General features: G+C 38.8%; 1 protein-coding gene and 1 long non-coding RNA gene across 2 annotated transcripts in view; one reads left to right on the forward strand and one right to left on the reverse strand.

The window, feature by feature from the left end:
- The window catches only part of EDNRA (endothelin receptor type A), a 57011-nt gene extending 44573 nt beyond the window's left edge, over positions 1-12438 (forward strand). The window contains exons 4-7 of the mRNA XM_049632256.1: positions 2340-2492; positions 6902-7035; positions 7461-7569; positions 10960-12438. Coding sequence (XP_049488213.1) covers positions 2340-2492; positions 6902-7035; positions 7461-7569; positions 10960-11100 — 537 coding nt within the window. The 3' untranslated portion in view covers positions 11101-12438. The remainder of the gene's footprint in view (positions 1-2339; positions 2493-6901; positions 7036-7460; positions 7570-10959) is intronic.
- The window catches only part of LOC125923740 (uncharacterized), a 97892-nt gene that overhangs the window by 4827 nt on the left and 73640 nt on the right, over positions 1-19425 (reverse strand). The window lies entirely within an intron of this gene.

The following is a 19425-nucleotide window of genomic DNA, read 5'->3' on the forward strand; positions in this document are numbered from 1 at the left end:
AAATTCACAAAATTAGTGGTTTTACAGTTGACCAGTTTTCCTGCATTGGAAATTCTTCTTTTAAAATTAAAAGTACTCATGAAAACTGGCAAACTGGCGATGTTAAAATTAAGGTCTTCTGTTTATCTACTGACCTTTTTATTAAGTCGATGTCCATAGTGAAAAACAAAGTAGCAGCAGGAGGTTATCAGAATTTGGGCAGTGCGAATAAGCAATCTAGCTATTCCCGACAAAAGTGTTAAAGAGAAGAGGCTTAGTATAAGAATGAGCTCACTAATCAATTGAAACTAGACAAAATGAAATGGGCTACTTCACAACAACCGAGTCTCTCTTCTAGAGTGGGCAAGCAAAGACTAGCTAGCTACCTAAGGGGATTACAATGAAAAGTATGAGTTCAAACTGATTGTTTTTTAGATTCCATCCAAGTCTGAAGTTTTCAGACTCATTCTCCCCCAGCTTGTGTTCCATTCTTTCCTCCTCAACTCTGCCCTAACCTAGAATGGAGGGAGGTCCCTCCATACCCTGGCCGATGACATTAGTTCAAAAGAAACGTGTGACCCCTTTCTCTACAGGCTTCTGCCATGGAGGGGGCAGGGGACTCCATCAAGACCCCTCAGGGGTCAGCTTCCAGACCTTCTGCAGCTGCTTCTAGGGCATTCACACCCAGGCAGCAATGCATCTGGAAGAAGGAGGTACAAGTGAAGAGAGCACTTAAAGGAGTGTTTGTGTGCACTTAAACAAAGAGTTCTGATTTTTTTGTTCTTGTGTTTTGTTTTGTTTACTTCAGTACGCAAATCTTTCTACAGTGTGATGTGGAGAGGGAAATACTTGTATAAACCGATCTGAATAAACCAAGTCCCTTGGTGTAGTTTGCAGTAACCTTAGGATAGAATTCAGGGGTCTGTGAACCTGAATGGAAAAGAAATTACATATTGATTTTCACTAACTTCTAACTGAAATTTATCATTTCCTTCTATTATGAATGTAGGTAACAAACCACAGTCATATTTAACAGAACCATTATATTTCCACTAATGGAAGTAATAGACATTTTCATAACATAACAGTTGGATAATCTTGAAATATCATTTCTGCTCATCATTATTTCAACTTCTGATGGTTATTAGAGCCACCATTTGATTTTTCATTTAATTTGTTAATAAACACCTAGATCAGAATTTTAATATTTTGATAGCTGTGTTTCAACATAATTGGCTACCACTGTAATCTTATTTTATTTTATGCATATAAAAGTATTATTCTCAGAAAGGATTATAGTCTTCACCAGACTTCCAAAGCATAGAAACAGTTAAGAACCTCTGCCCAGAACTTTTTTTCCTCAGGAACCATTTATAGATTATTTTAATAGACATGTTATAAATGTAGCCTACTGGGCCTCTTTCTATATTCAGCAACTGTCCGGTTTTTCACAGAGCAGCATGATTATTTTTTACTGTGGGAACTGAGATAATACAGGAGGCTGCATTATCCTTCGTAAATAAACAATCTGGAGAAAGAGTATAAGGAAAAGCATTTCTTCCTAAGTCGGTGATTAACTTAGTGGGAGGAAGAATGCAGATATAATTTTCTAATTTCCATTTTGTAGGGTACTAAATTTTCTCCTTTAAAAAGACATAAAACTTAATAATACTAGTATTTACAAATCCTGCCCACAGAGAGATAATGCTAAATAGGCCTTCAGATAAGATAATCTGCCTCAATAGTTTCCAGGTGATAAGTATTAAGAGCTCGAGAAAGGGCGTGGTTATTGATGGCTCAAACTGGCTGGCTGCAAGGTCACATAGCAAGCATACCAGGCAAAGGGTTAACTCCCAGTAACCAGAGCTACACAGATAAGCCATTCATAACCTTTGCTGTTACCACACAAGATACTCACATTAAGTACACTTTAACCACAAGAGTCAAAAGTAAACTTGGCACTAGCAAAGTTTTGAGGCTCATCAATAAGTAAAGATAAATACATATTCTATCTATCTCAAAATCATGCTTTATAAGCTTTGGGAGGGAACTCTTCTTCTTGAGTAGGGCTCTCCCACTGTGTTATTAAAACCAACTTCGGTTTATAAAAAGTATCTTTGTCAGGATTATTTTTAAGTGCAATTTCTTCATGTGCTACTAGAAAGCCAGGATCATTTTTGGATTTTCCATTGGATTTTGGATTTTCCATTGAGTTTTGAGCACCACCCCCAAGCCCTTTACCACAAGTGTGAATGTAGAAACATATCTACAAGCACGAAGATTTTGAAGCTACCAGAGCACTGCCCAGTAAATTTCGATTACAATGCACCTCCTATTCTCTCCCTTTCTTCACCCTACAGTTTTACCAAGATGTGAAAGACTGGTGGCTCTTCGGGTTCTATTTCTGCATGCCCTTGGTGTGCACTGCAATTTTCTACACCCTCATGACCTGTGAGATGTTAAACAGAAGGAACGGAAGCTTGAGAATTGCCCTCAGTGAACACCTTAAACAGGTAAACCTAATAAGATCGTGAAAATTTGGCCAAGACTTATTTGTCCCAGACAACAGAAGGCCTATAAATAAGTGTATTTATTTAGCATATTTACCCTGGTTTGCTAAAAATAAAGTCTTATAACTGTTTTATTTATAGTTATAGTATTAGAAATTTCTTTTTTTTAATTTTTTTAATGTTTTATTTTTATTTTTGAGAGAAAGAGACAGAGACAGAGCACAAGTGGGCAGAGAGCAAGGGAAATACAGAATCCCAAGCATGCTCCAGGCTCCAAGCCATCAACACAGAGCCCAATGTGGGTCTCAAACTCACAAACCACGGGACCATGACCTGAGGAGAATGAAGTCAGATCCTTAAAAACTGAGCCACCCAGGTGCCCCAGTATTAGGAATTTCTTTTGTGAAATAGAGAGTCTGCCTGTAAAACAGGTGGCCTGGAGGCAGGGCCAAATAGAGAGGAACTATTCATTTAGTTTGCCAAGAGTATATTGAACATGTGTGTTTGTGTGTCTGTGAATTGAACTGGGCTTGGAACTGTGCCAGGACACAAAGAGGCATAGGACTTTCTCCCCTAGCAGGCTTTGCAGTCTTGGTGTAGAAATAAAATACAAACATGAAAAAATTAGAAAATAGAATCACCAAATATGGTAAAAGTAGCCTATGCTGTAGAAAGCCAAGGATGATATAAAGACAAAGTCACAAAGACGCTTGTCATGGATGAGGGAGATCGAACTGTTCGTAAAGGATAAATGGGTTTGATGGGGAAGAAGAAGACAGAGGGCATTTCAAGTGGGAGGACAGGAGTCTAGTTAGAACATGGCACAGGCACCACGCATTTGGGGAGTGGAAAAAAGAGATGAACCTCACTAGAAAACCATCCAAGGTAAGACTCAGGATAGGAAATGGGATTGGGTACATAAAAAGAGGTCAGATTTTGGATAGCCCCAAAATTTGTACATGTCAATAGGAGGCTGCTGTTGGTTCCCTCCCTGCCCTTCCCTCCCCTCCCTCACTACCAGGAAGCAAACAGAACATGTACAGCCATGGACTTTAGAGGGCAAACCTTTACACTTATACTTGCTGGCTCTGTGTTGTTGGGCAAATTGCTTAATCTCTCTGAATCTCTGGGTCTTCATAAAATATATGCAATAATATCTGTACCTTTCTGTACAAATACTGATTCAGTTTTAAATTTTAAAAAATTAAATAGGGGTGCCTGGGTGTCTCAGTCAATTAAGCATCTGACTCTTGATCTCAGCTCAGGTCTTGATTTCAGGGTTGTGAGTTCAAGCCCCATGTTGGGCTCCACACTGGGCATAGAGCCTACTTTTAAAAAATTAAACAAAATGTATATAATAATATATCAAGAGGATTACCTAATGCATGTACAGTGTATAATAGAGCCCAACTCATAGTAAGTACCCAGAAAATGTTTGATATATATTAATTCAAAGAGTAAAACTAGGACTACAGGTAAATTCTCCGTCTCAGCAGAGAAGTGGATAAGAACACCCAACCACACCAAAAGATAATGAATTGTTGATGAAGCCTGTAAATCTGCTCTCTACAATTACCATACAAAAGCAAACATTCTTCATCAGCAACTCTTCTCAACTATTGTACTGATTTTTCTGAGTCTTCAGCTTCTTATCTATAAATTGGGCATAATTGTATGTGAATCAATATTATTACAAAAATCAAAGGCATTAGGTGCATACATGTACTTTGTAAAATCCTTGCATGCCATAAAAATGGTAGCTATATTTTTTATTAAAATTTAACGGAAAATTATATTGAGAAAATTTAGTATGACTTTGTTCAGGCATGAATGTTTCAAGTGCTGCAGATGTGAAATATATCAAGCAATTACTGTGTTTCACTCCTGCAGTGGAGGTAATTAATTAGAATAGATTTATAGAAAACAAAAACAAAAACAAAAACAAAACCCCATAGTGTTTTTCAATGTTGACTTTTTCATTAGCACCATGATTGAGTGTTTAAGCTATGAATGGTACCTGCTCTGAAAATAACTGAATAGGGATTGGTCACAATAATAGGATGCTCCTTCACATTTACCTAGCATTTTATGTTTCCAAAGAGCATGTCATTTGCTTATTTGATTTCTTCCAAGCACCCCAAAATATAAGCAGGGTAGATGTCCGCATAAGGGTGGTTAAGCGATTGGCTTATCCAAGTGGAAATTAAAAGCAAAGACTTGGTCCTCCTACAGTAGTCATTGCCTTTGTCACACCCAAGCTGTAGCAGTTTCCAACAGCAGGAGAGCAAGCCTACTGGAAAGCCTTCCATGGGGGCTGTAGGGAGCTAGCTCTCAGTGAAAGGCCATGTCACCCTTTAACTAGTATCCTATATAGCTCTGGTCTTGCTTTCTGCACGGTTTCCTCGAATTTCTCTGTATTATTCTTTCAACATCTTTTATCAGTTAGGGATTGTGTTTGGATGCTGGTAGCAGAAAACCCAAAATAACATTGAGCAAACCAAGTGGAGGTTTCTTCTTTCTCCCACAGGAAAAAAAAAAAAAGTCACTGGTTCAGTGTTCAAGAGACTCAGAAGCCAGGGGTCTGCTGTTTTGCTGACTTTTCCTTTAGTATTGGAAGACAGTAGCTACAACTCTACCCTTATATCAGATTTCCAGGCAGCAAAAAGGGAAAGAATATAGATCATATTAGTGTGTGCATCAGAAGGAGTACCCTCCACTTTTAAGTAGCTTTTCCAGAAACCTCTTACAATGATTTCTGCTTGATCTCAGTGGTCCGACTATGTCAGGTGGCCATGCAGATGATTAGCCCAGGCTCACCTGCTGAGATAATAAAATCACGGTTCTGACTGATAGTAAGGAAAACAGGAGAATAGATATTGGTTAAGCAAATATCAGACTACCATACAACATATTACCTTTCGAATGATCATCCTCTTTGAGGATGTGCTCAAGGGGGATAACCTTTCCCCCAGTACCCAGTACCCTCCTTTTCTCTTTTTCTGGTCACATTGTCTTCCTGTGTACACCAAACGACCCTTTAAAATAATCCCCTATTCCTACAGATTGGAACTCTTTATTTTCTCAACCATTGCTTAGCTTATATGTTCTCTGAAGCCATATCCCAGCTATCCCACCCAATAACTCTGGAAGATTAAAGAACTCCAGTCCTTTGGTCTAGAGCAGCAGTTTGTGACAACTGCCTTGAAATCTTCTTAAATGGCTCTATTAATCATGTGGGTTTATTGTAGGCTTCCCATACTTAATGTTATATGCTTTGGGTTGAACCAGCATTACCCTTCCAAATCCTGTTTTCAATCAATTTTATTTTGACATTAACTGATCCCAGTTACAGACGAGTTGCATTTTATGTTCCTAGTTAGGCTTTCAAATGCATGCGTTTTAATGCTGAAGCATAATGCACACAAATGACTGTTGCAGATAATTCCTAACCTATGATTTTTCTGGTCTACACAAATTCAAAAGTATGTAAACCTTCAAAGTGAAGTCAGTCCAGGGTCAACATGTCCCACTTGTTCTAATCATCATTGCTGATAATCCTTTACCCTCATCCCTCTGTTTGCAAACAAGATGTCGTTGGAAGCTATATGTCATTAATAAAAGAATTTTAGAAGCAAAAAACTCCCAGTGCTAGCTTTCTTCAACAGCAAGAAATGGGGGAAACACATTGCTATTGACTTTTTCTCTTTTTCCTACTTATGTTTTCCAAATATCTTCATAGATTTGTTCCTTCTTTATTATGCTAGGTTCAGTCACTTTGACTGCCATGCTGTCATTAATGCTAGCTACCCATTATGGAGGCTTTTAGCTAACCATCTCCCCCATATAGTCACACACACACACACACACACACAGCCACAGTGTTGGCTCAGCTCCAGCTAGTTCCCATTTCCCTGACATCTAACTTCTATCCTGACCCTAATAACCAGTTTGAGTCCACCATCCTTCCTGGCAGCCACCCAAAAGAATCATTAGCAACTCCTTGATTAGAAAGTTGGACTCTTGGGGCGCCTGGGTGGCGCAGTCGGTTAAGCGTCCGACTTCAGCCAGGTCACGATCTCTCAGTCCGTGAGTTCAAGCCCCGCGTCAGGCTCTGGGCTGATGGCTCGGAGCCTGGAGCCTGTTTCCGATTCTGTGTCTCCCTCTCTCTCTGCCCCTCCCCCGTTCATGCTATGTCTCTCTCTGTCCCAAAAAAAAATAAATTAAAAAACGTTGAAAAAAAAAGAAAGTTGGACTCTAAATATTGAAGAGATAGAGGCACTGTGAGGTATGCTGTTCTGGCTCTTTTTTAAGTAATTCTTTCTTTGCTATCTACAACTTCCTTTGTATAGTTCTTTCCTCTGGTAGAAAAACACTAAACTTATTGTACTTTTTTTCCCCTCACTTTCCTTTAGCGTCGAGAAGTGGCAAAAACAGTTTTCTGCTTGGTGGTAATTTTTGCTCTTTGCTGGTTCCCTCTTCACTTAAGCCGTATTTTGAAGAAAACCGTGTATGATGAGATGGACAAGAACCGATGTGAATTACTTAGGTATGATCCTGTGTACTCATTAGGAAATTGGAGTTTCCCTAATTTGCACACTTATAATACTTTTTACAAACCACCTAGTCTATAGCCTCATTAGCCGTGAAAATTAAAACTGCCAAGTTGATTATTTTTCTTGAGCTGACATAGCCCATGACTGATCCCCAAATTTGTGCAAGCCATAGCTTGGCTTGTGGCTCCCCTCCTGAGGCTGTGCGTAATGGTTTGAGCTAACCAAGTGGCAGGTATATCTGTAAATGTTCTGCAGAACTGAAACTGCCATTTAAACAAGCACTTTAAAAAAATTCTGACTGCCACCTATAAGAAATGGCTCCTGGGCAAGAAAAATGCTTATTCTAAGGATAAATGCTAGCTAGCAGATTTAAAAACATTGTCTTCTAATTATTCTACACTATTTTCTTTTGTTCTAGTTTCTTGCTGCTCATGGATTACATCGGTATTAACTTGGCAACCATGAATTCATGTATAAACCCAATAGCTCTGTACTTTGTGAGCAAGAAATTTAAAAATTGTTTCCAGGTAAGAATGTTTGGCACGTATTTTTTAAGGACAATCAAATGGTTATATTAAGTAGCCAACAAGCATGGCTAATTCTAGTAGAGAAGTTAAAATCATATTCTGTTACCTAGAGAGTCAGATTGTTAGCATAAAGCAATATTGTCCAGATGTTGGCGAGGATGAGGAGAAAGAGGATCTCTTTTGCATTGTTGGTGGGAATGCAAGCTGGTGCAGCCACTCTGGAAAACAGTATGGAGGTTCCTCAAAAAACTAAAAATAAAACTACCCTATGACCCAGCAATTACACTACTAGGCATTTATCCAAGGGATACAGGTGTGCTGTTTCAAAGGGACACATGCACCCCCATGTTTATAGCAGCACTATCAACAATAGCCAAAGTATGGAAAGAGCCCAAATGTCCATCGATGGATGAATGGATAAAGAAAATGTGAGATATATATACATACATATATATATGTATATGTATACATATAATAGAGTATTACTCGGCAATCAAAAAGAATGAAATCTTGCCATTTGCAACTACGTGGATGGAACTGGAGGGTATTATGCTAAGTGAAATTAGTCAGTCAGAGAAAGACAAAAATCATATGACTTCACTCATATGAGGACTTTAAGAGACAAAGCAGATGAACATAAGGGAAGGGAAACAAAAATAATATAAAAACAGGGAGGGGGACAAAACAGAAGAGACTCATAAATATGGAGAACAAACTGAGGGTTGCTGGAGGGGTTGTGGGAGGGGGGATGGGAAGGAATCTACTCCTGAAATCATTGCTTCACTATATGCTGACTAATTTGGATGTAAATTTAAAAAAATTAAAAATAAAGTTAAAAAAATAAAGCAATATTGCCAGAAAAATTGTCAGAAAAGCAAGATCAGTTCAGACAACAAAATATTCAGAGGTATAAAATAGACTAACTTAATAATATGCTAATTTAGTATGCTGCTTTAAAAAGAAATGCTCAAGGGGCACCTGGGTGGCTCAGTCGGTTAAGTAGCTGACTTCAGCTCAAGTCATGATCTTGTGGTCTGTGAGTTCCAGCCCCGCGTTGGGCTCTGTGCTGACAGCTCAGAGCCTGGAGCCTACTTCTGATTCTGTATCTCCCTCTTTGTCTGCCCCTCCCCTGCTTGCTCTGTCTCTCTCTCTTTCAAAAATAATAAACATTAAAAAAAATTTTTTTTTAAATACACTGCTTTAAAAAGAAATGCTCAAGGGGCCTTTGGGTGGCTCAGTCGGTTAAACATCTCGTTCCTGATTTCAGCTCAGGTCATGATCTCATAGTTCATGGGATCTAGCTCTGAGTCAGAGAGATCCCTGCTTGGGATTCTCTCTCTCCCTCTCTCTCTGCCCCTCCCCTGATCTTTCTCAGGCTTGCTCGCTCTCGCTCTCTCTCTCAAATAAGTAAACTTTAAAAAAAACATTTTTTTTAAAGGAATGCTCAAGGGGTGCCTGGATGGCTCAGTTAGTTGGGCATCCAACTTTGGCTCAGGTCATGATTTCACAGTTTGTGGGTTCGAGCCCTGCATCGGGCTCTGTGCTGACAGCCTACTTCAGATTCTGTGTCTCCCTCTCTCTCTGGCCCTCCCTCACTCATGCTTTGTCTCTCTCTCTATCTCAAAAATAAATAAAACATTAAAAAAAATTTTTTTTAAAAAGGAATGCTCAAATTTGAGATCCAGACTGCATAGAATACATAAAGCCTATTCATGATTTTCATTATCTTAGACTTTAACCACAGTCTCCAACAAAATATAAATTCTGTTGTTAAAAACAATCTTGCTAAATGCTGCTTAATACTATATTTAATAATAGCCTCTTCAAGGAGAGTAAATGCTTATTGCCCTGGGAATCTGAACTAATATAATTTCATTCAAAATCAGTTTCCTTATGTTCTTCAAACTTCCTTGCAGCTAAGCTAACCCACGTCCTCCAGAAGCTCCATGCACTTCTTACCAAGGCGTCATTTCTGCAGTTCCTGGGATGATTTAGTATACAGTTAATTCTAACTGGATTTTGTTCTCTTTGGCCAGGATGTTTAACTTCAGTTTATGGCACATATTAGGAAGAATAGTGTAGAGGTCAAGGCTGCAGGATCTGGAAGCAAACAATCTTGATTTACACCACAGCTTTGTACTTGCTAACTGTCTAACTCAGGTCCAGGTGGTACCCCTCCTGCCTCCTCAGTTTGATCATCTGATTTTATAGATTAGCTATCTCATGGGTAGGATTCAGTGGGCTAATATATGTTAAGCACTTGAGACAATAATAAGCTGTCAGTATGAGTTTATTATTATTAGGGGTAGAGAAGAGAGGAAAACCACAATGACTGCCCTCATGTAATTTGCCATCTAGAAGGAGACAAACATATATTTACCAAAGAATTATACAAATAGATGAATCTTGGCATGGAAGTTCTAGCCAACACCTTTTTGAAGTCTACTTGATAATGTTTACAAGTCATGAAATGCTATAAGAAAGATTCTGCCCAAAGAAGGATTGACTAAAATGCTGGTCATGATAATATATAATCTGGAGTTAACATCATTTTGTTTTTTTGTTTTTTTTTAAATTTTTTTTTAACGTTTATTTATTTTTGAGACAGAGAGAGACAGAGCATGAACGGGGGAGGGTCAGAGAGAGAGGGAGACACAGAATCTGAAACAGGCTCCAGGCTCTGAGCAGTCAGCACAGAGCCCAACGCGGGGCTCGAACTCACATACCGCGAGATCATGACCTGAGCCGAAGTCGGACGCCCAACCGACTGAGCCACCCAGGCGCCCCAACATCATTTTGATTAATTTACATACTAATTAGAGGGAAAGGAAAAATCAATGTACAAACTCTCGGAAATTAAACATGTCTTTTGACTGATCTGCAGAAAAAGGTAGCATATGCTGGAGAAATCTAGAGTCCTGGGTTCTAATTCCAGTTCTGCCCATTTCTCCCCTAAACCTCCCTGTCCTCATTAATAAAATGAGGAAAATAGTACCTACCACCTAAGGTCATTATGAACATCAGATGAGGTGCCCCATGCAGGTGGTGCACACTGCGGAAATGCCAGGCCCCTCTGGACTCTTCTCCATCCACGCCTACCCCAAGTCATGGAACATCTCCCTCAGGCCAACACTGCCTTCTCTTCCTCTTTGAATTGGTGAATAACTTAAAACAAGAAACAAGGGATCTATTTTTCCAGCACTAGAATGGACAGTTTAACTTCTACCTAGAAATTATAGGCTCCATACTCTAGATTACTGTTCAGGCTCACATTCTGTCCTCAAATTTGTATGGCCATTTCCCCCTTGTTGGTAGGAAGCCAAGGCCTCTGTGTTCTGCTGGGAATGGGTTGGTAGGCTCAGGTTATTTAGAATCTGTTCTTTCTCCCAGTCTTGCCTCTGCTGCTGCTGTTACCAGTCCAAAAGTCTGATGACCTCGGTCCCCATGAATGGAACAAGCATACAATGGAAGAACCACGAACAAAACAACCACAACACAGAGAGGAGCAGCCATAAGGACAGTATTAACTAAACAACTTAAGAAACATTAATCAATATTCCTTCAAAGTCTGTTGAAGAGAAAAAAAAATCACGCAGCAACTGTGTTTCCAGAAATCTTTTCTCCAAGTCTTCTCCCATGATGCAACCCCAACCCCAGAAAAATGCTTTCCAAAACATCAGAGGGTGGACTGGTTTATAGTCACAAATTCAATGAGTCTTTCTTCTTTAATTTATCTAATTTACATATTCTGAATGTTATATTCAGCACCAAAAAATGTTGGGAGTTAGCAGGGAGAAAGGAGACTGTTCAATTAAACCAGAAGGATATTTGCTACTTTTGCATGAAAATAGAGTCTCCGAGTACTTAACAGCTTCCATGGCAGTTCTATGGAATGTTCCATGAGAACTGGTCATAATGAAAATTTTGCAATCTTGACAAGGTTTTCTTTTTTTTAATTGGCCAAAGACAGTAAGATGAGCAATTAGGTTAATGTTTTTCATGTCACTTTTTTGATTTTTAAAACATCAATTCTCAAGCTGCAACAAATACAGCCACTTAAAGCACAGACTGATATCCACATGTGGCAGTTTAATAGCTGCTATTCAAAGAATTGTTAAGAACCTATATATATTTTTTTTTAATGGTGTTTGATTACAGGAGATCTGGAGCATATTTTTATGTTAAATTTTAAAATAATGCTCGAATCAAATAATTCTATTTTTCACAAACCCAATCTTTTTAAAATGTAGATATTTTGTGTAAAACCAATGTCATGTACCAAAATGTAAATGTACAAATCATTCAACTATACCCAAGACTTTCAGTGGAATGTATTGAAGTCTAAAGCACACTTTATAGAAAAAGATTGAATCTTTTTTGAAGATTTGGAAATTTTCACTGAGACTTTGTTTTTTTGGTCATAGTAACATGTGTGTGTATGTATGTGCATATAGATGTACATATATATATATGTATAATGTATATAGATGTAGACATATCTATATACATTATACATATCACCTCATATTCTCTTCATTTCTCTTAAAATGTTAACTGGCAGTAAGACTTTTTTGGTCATTCCCTTTTCCATATAAGAAACAGTTTCAAGGTGGCCAACTGAGTTTATCATGTCAGTGAAATATAATTATCCCCAAATGCCACCATGAACTTACGGTTCTTCACTTCCCTGGGTTTCCAGTATGAATCGAAACACCTCCCCCACCCCTGCTCCTCACATGGTCACCATTTCAAAGGGCCCACAGTGACTTTTGCTGGGCATTTTCCAAGATGTTTACAGACTGTGAGTATGGCAAAAAACCTTTTACTGTGTGTATATAAATATATATAAACAACTGTACATTTCTTTTAGCCAATTTTTCTGTGATTGTCTTTATGGAATATACTTGTGTGTGTGATATATGCATGTGCGTGACAGTATGTATGGACTTAATGAAATCTAATAATAATGCCCTGTAGTTGTACTACAGCACACACTCTAAGTGGGTGGAATCTAGTGGTTGTTCATCATGACAACTGGCCTTAGTCAGTGTTAATATATCTGTGTTCACAATCCTTGTGACCATGTTTCCATTACAAATGGAATATGAGAGGCAGCATGAAAGAGGATGCACCATGGGTTGACAATAGGGTTTGTTTAATTAGTTGGTTGGTTGGTTGGTTGGTTGGTTGGTTTGATAAAACAGTATTTGGGGTTATACTTTTTCCTGTGCTAGAGCAAAAATCATTCAATTTTGAAGTAGTATATTGTCCTGGTTCCTCAACTCAATGTGCTGATGAGACTGACAAGAGGTCTGATGTTTCTATCAGACTTCACCAGATAGATTGCTGATGATAAATTACCTAAGCTGATTTTTTGGGCTATTTTAGCATAGTCATGTATAAAATGATATCAGGTTCCAGCTTGTGCCATTGCAGGCCTCCTCTATGTGTGAACACTCAAATTCCGTTACTATACTGGTGAATCACATACAGTGATATATACCTATAATATAAGCCATAGTTCACATCATTTTGTTTAGACAATTGTCTTCTTTTTAAAGATATTTTGTCTCTTGCATATTAAAAATGCATTTTATAAGTTCAGAGAGTCATAGATTTCTGAATAAAACACAGACTTCAATGTGCATTTTATTTATGGACCAGTAAGTAACCATGATTTACTAACAGGAATAGTTCCAATTTCTACCTTTACCACATCTTTCCAAGTAGATCTGTAGAAATGAGCCAGAAGCCAAGGCCCCTGCATTGGCAGTGGCCCATAAGTATAAAATAAAAGTTTACAGAAGACTTGCAAGTGTCTCTTCATTTTTACATGGTTTTACATAGAAAATGTTGATTACGTGATGCCTGTTGCAGACTTCTCCCTAGTAGTAGCCAGGCAAGCAATTTTACTTTCAAACAGGTACTTCCTATTCTCAACCTACTTTGTTATACTAAACACTCATTCCTTCATTCACCTTTCCAGTAAGTTTTAAGCATCTACTATGCACCAGGCATTCTTCTAGGTTTGGGGGACATAGCAGCAAACAAAACAGGCAGAGTCCCTGCTCTCATGGAGCCTGCATTCCAAAGGAGGGAGTTGGACAATAAATAGCGTGTCAGGTGGATATCTGGAGGAAGATACTCATATATACCTACATGCTTATTTAACATCTCCAAATGAATGGCTAGCAGACATACTATATCTAAAACTAAGCTCCTGATATCCCTCTAACCTGTGCTGCCATAATATTTCTCTGCTTATGTATTAGGGTTCTCCAGAGAAACAGAACCAATAGGATAGATAGATAGATAGATAGATAATACATAGATGATACATAGATAGATAATAAATAAGATAGATAGATAGATAGATAGATAGATAATACATAAAAGAGGAAATTTATTATAGGAATTGGCTCCATGTGATTATGGAGGCTAAAATATGCCATGATCTACCATCTACAAACTGGAGAACCAGGAAAGCCAGTGATATAATTCAGTTCAAGTCCAAAGGCCTGAAAAAAACAGGGGAGCTAGAGAGTCCCAGAGTCCAAGGGCCCAGGAACCAGGAGTACCAAAGTCCAAAGGCAAGAGAAGATGGATGTCCCCCATCAAGAAAAGACAGAATTCACCGTTCCTCTGCCGTTTTGTTTTTTTCAGGCCTTCTACAGATGGATGACACCTGCTCACACTGGTGATAGCAGATTTATTTGCTTTACTCAAGCTTCTGATTCAAATGTTAAACTCTTCTGGAAATACCCTCACAGGCACACCCAGAAGTAATATCTTACTGGATGTCTCTTAGCCTAGTCGACACATAATGTTAACCATCACAGCTCATTTAAAGACAGCTTCATTCTTTGAGCTGTCAGGATAAAAACCTTGAAGTCATTGCCCATTCTTTCTCTCCTGTCTTATACTAAATGCCTCAATACATCCTGACAGCCCTATCTTCAATATATATTCAGAATTTGACTACTTCTCTTTCTCTGCTTCTACTTCCCTTTTCTGAGCCACCAATGCCATTTGCCAGGATAATTACAATAGAATTCTATCATGTTTCTATCACGCCTGCTATCAATGCTTCTATCATTTCCAGCCTTTTAAACACTATACTCTAATTGGAGCCTGTCTCTCGACCCCTATAAACGGTCTAAAGGTATTCACATTTCCAAGCTAAGCTGACCAGTATCCCCTGGGGAGTCTTCTAGTAACAACTGAAGTAGGAAAGAGCCCTTTCCTACTGTGGCACACCTGGTAGGACATGACCATGGGAGCTGTGCCACCATGGTTTGGGCATTATGAGGAAAGTCAACGTAGAGTGTTACAAAGATGAAAAAGAGCATATAAGCTCCTGGTTCCAGTTTTCCCTGATGCTTTCCCATGGCTTGAGTAAGCAAACTAATATATTTACTCTTGTGCCTGTGCTAATAAATTGGGTTTTTGTTGCTTACAATCCATACATTCTAAGAACATCTCCTCTAAGTTATCTTGATTTATTTCTCTTTTCTTGTTTAAATTAAGAGGCTTTATGTTTTTTAGAGTTTAAGGTTTATAGAAAAATTGATTGGAAAGTACAGAGAATTCCCACATGTCCTCTTCCCCTCCTTGCCTGCATGCAACTCTATTATTTCCCTCTTGTGTCAGTGTGGTATACTTGATGATCCAATATTGATACAAGAGTATTAACTGAAGTGCAGAGTTTACATTGGGTTTCACTGTTTTGTACATTCTATGGGTTTTAATAAATGTATAGTGACAGTTTTCCACCATTATAGTATCATTTAGAATAGTTTCACTGCCCTAAAAATACCCTATGCTCTACCTTTTCTTCCCTCCTTCCTTCTCCTTCTTGATTTATCTTTTCACCCAATACAGATATGGTAAACACCCTCCATTATTACACTGTGTGAGTTGCTGGGAATACAAAACCAGATATATAAACAAATAAATAAATGCACTGACATTTTTAGTGGTGACTCATAGATGCCAGCATAGGAGCCGGTAAAGGCACAAAATAGTCAAGATTCTTTAAACTTCAACTGGTGACATTAGAGAACACAGCGAAAAGGTTTTCCCTTCTACGATTCCTACTTTAATGCAAAAATATGTCACTGCTAGGAGAATGACATAATAAAAAGCAATAGACTATTGTCTTTACATTATGAGCTTTTTTAAGCTGTAAATACATGCCACTTTCCACTCAAAAATAAACCAAATATCTGTGCCTTTAAAATTATTAAGGTAATGAAACAAATGGGAGATTAAGTCCAGGAAATCGACAAGACAAATATTAACCTTTTCCTAATCTCTTATCCTTATCATTATTTTTAATAGTATTACTAGTCCATAATATAGCATTAAACACTATATAGGTATGGAGTGAGGAAAGTGCACTACCAGTATTCCCCAGCCTCTCCAGGCCTGAAATTCTAATACCATGGTTCCTTTATTTGCACAGCAGTGTATTTATTGACCTTTCTCCATACTTCAAACAGGCAAAGTTAAATCAGGGCCCAAGTCCACCATATGCAATAGTTTCTGAAATTCCAGTGGGGTCTTCATACTAAAACCCCCCATGGATTTTTTTTTTTAACAATCTTACATTCGAAGAAGTTTCTGTGACACTTTTCCTCTAAGTATTTACAAAGACAAACCAGTGTCTATATTTGGTCGGCACTGATACTCTGGCTTCTTTGTTTTGAGAGAGGCCACAGTTCTTAGAACCAGGGAATAATCAAGAACCAAAATTAACACTGTAACTGCAAAGCCAGGCTTTCCCCATGAAGCAAACTAGCATAGTGCACTTTTGATTTGATGAAGCCAGAAGTCCTAATATCTCATGGTTTCCCAAGCTTCTCACATCGATATTGTTCGGTAGATGTCTTTGTTTCTTCCTGGGAGGTAATAAATTAGGAACAGCAATGCCAAGCCTAGATATAGTAAGACAAGTCATGGAATCTCCTAAGGGAATAGAATATTCCACAAATTTTTCCTTTTTGGCCCTAAACCACAGTCCTCTTTCCTAATTTATCTACATAGAACTGACCATCTTTCATCTGAATTTGATTCTATGATGATAGGTACAATTGCATATTTGGTGCTGTGTGACAGATTTGTCCCAGATGGGGGACAGTAATGACGCTGTCCAGACTGTGTAGTATCATATGATCAGCCAAATCACAGGCCCCGGGCACCTACAGGGCACAGCCCTGACTCACTCCATTTATGCAAGTTTTTACAGAATAAAAAACCGTTTCTCTATGAACGATAGCTCATTATTTATCTTAAAGTGTGACAACTGAGATTAACTGCAGTTAAATTCTTGTTTCTAAAAATATCTTCAAATGAGAAAATCAACTAAAAGTGATCAGGTGAAGGGAACTAAAAGTGATCAGGTGAAGGGAACACAATCAGGTGTGCTTTTAGGTTTTTCAGGCATACATCTGTGCATAATGAAATAAAACTGATTTCTTAGTCTAGTCTTTTCTCTATTTTATGAAATCTAATGGGGTTAGGCCTGGAGCACAGTTCTTCATTTGCAGTCAAGACCTTGTTGGGAGGGAAGGATTTCTCTGATGAGTTTAAGCCAAGCAGGGCTGATTCAGAGGGAGCAGGCGGGGGATGGTGACTTCCCAAAGGAAAACCCATATGGCCTTAGAAAGAGGAAGGGGAACAGCTGCACCGCTTCCTTTTTTCCTGTTTGAGGATATTGTCCATACATCCTGCTACTCCTTATTTCTGCTGCTTTTCACATCTGTAGCTTTGTTAATTATTTCATTTTTATTACTTTCTTTAAAAAGAATTTATATGCAGGGGGCCTGGGTGGCTCACTCAGTTAAGTGTCTCACTCTTGGTTTCAGCTTAGGTCATGATTTCATGGTTCTTGAGTTCAAGCCCCACATCAGGCTCTATGCTGACAGCACAGAGCCTGCTTGGGATTTTCTCTTTCTCTCTCTACCCCTCCCCATTCTCTCTCTCTCTCTCTCAAAATAAATAAACTTTAAAAAAAAGAATTTTTGTTCTTCAAATTATAAAAACAATATACAAAATAGATCCATAATATATTTAAAGCCCCTTCAGAACAAAACAATAATCAATTAATGATCCATGTATTCAAGGGAAGAAAGTTTCTATACATGGGATTTTAAATATAATGTAAGATATATAGGTATAGATAGATAGCTATAGCTATAAATATAGATACAGACAGATAGCCATCTGTATGTATATCTTACATTTAAATTATCCAGTCTTTTGCTACTACAAACAAGGCTACATTGTACATCTCTGTACTAGTCTACATGGAGACTTGTGTGATTTCTCTGAGACAATTAAAGGTGAGTAGGATTGCTGCTCCATCACAGGGGTTTTGCAGGTTAATACCCTTACATACTGCAGATTGTCCCCACCAGGTCTGAGTGGAGCCATTATTATTACTCGGGGCTCTGAGTGGCTTGCAACTGCTCCACTTCACACTGGCACTGTCACACCGGAGGACCATATACCTTTCGGCAGATATACAGATGCTGTCGGAGACCTCACTAGATCCTCCTGGATCTCTTGCACCAGCTCTGTTCACCCATCCCTAGCATCAGTGTTCTTGCTACTATTTGTACCTACAACTTTAAAAGTGGCTTTCCCTTGGACACAGGAGCCTCCTAGTTTATAAGGAGAAGTGGAAGTGTGTGGGAATTTTAGGTTCACCTACAACTCCCACCTGTGGGCCAACGGCCTCCTGGTGTGGGAGCACAAAAGTGCAGCTCTTGTGTCTCAGGTAGGACAAACACCAAGCACCCCAGGAGACAGGGCTGCAACTTCACCTGAAAGCTCACCTTTCTTAGGGTCTTCCCTTTTCCCAACTTGCTGCTTCTACTCTCTTACTGGTTTCTGCTTCTGGGGCTGTGCCTTAAGAAACCACTTACACCCAAATCCTTGCCTCAAGGACTATTTCTGGAAGAGTCTGCTCAAAGCTGGCACATGTTTTTATTTCACTGCTGAATGTAATTGGCAAATTTTAACATTAAAAATATTAGATTCTTCAGCATACTGCATCAGGGCTCCTATTTGAAGCTACTCTTAATTTCTCTCTACAGGGCCTCTTAGGATGTATGGGCCTCTACTAATTGGCCATCCAAACTTCCCCACTCTCTACTTTGGTCCCATTGGCTATGAAAGAGCATGGCTTTTCTGTTGGGTGCTAACACCCAACACTCTAGGAGCTCCATTTCAAGCTCTAAGTTTTTCTGTGTATCTAACGGGATACTACTACACTTGCCCTTAGGAGAATATGCCTCTCCCAAGTGGCTGACAGATGAAGGTATCAGTCATTTATGAAGCTGGAAATCAATAAGAGAGGTAACAAGATTAGTCAGCTGGAGACTGGGAAGTGCAGGGAGCAAGCAGAGACCACTTTTTCTGGGTCTGACAATGAGAGTACCAGAGAACTAGGATGGCAGCTTGAGAAAACAGCAGGGTCAAAGGAAAGGCTTCTGTTTCTTTAAGAGAAAAGCAACCTCAGCATTAAGATGGAAGAATTGAGGCCAGTGAAAGGAAGAGATCATGGATGTGTGAGGAAAAAAAAGAAGATAATTGATGGATCAAGCTCCCAGAGATGATCTGAGGAGTCAGATATGGCAGGCTTTAAAAGGAAAGATTTGAAACTAAAAAACTTTGGATGTCAACTATATGCAAGTGAAAGAAAAAGGAAGAGAGGGAGGAAAGGAAAGGAAAGGAAAGGGAAAGGAAGGAAAGGGAAGGGAAGGGAAGGGAAGGGAAGGGAAGGGAAGGGAAGGGAAGGGAAGGGAAGGAAAGGAAAGGAAAGGAAAGGAAAGGAAAGGAAAGGAAAGGAAA

This window comes from Panthera uncia, chromosome B1 (genome assembly GCF_023721935.1).
Source record: "Panthera uncia isolate 11264 chromosome B1, Puncia_PCG_1.0, whole genome shotgun sequence".
Taxonomy (NCBI): domain Eukaryota; kingdom Metazoa; phylum Chordata; class Mammalia; order Carnivora; family Felidae; genus Panthera; species Panthera uncia.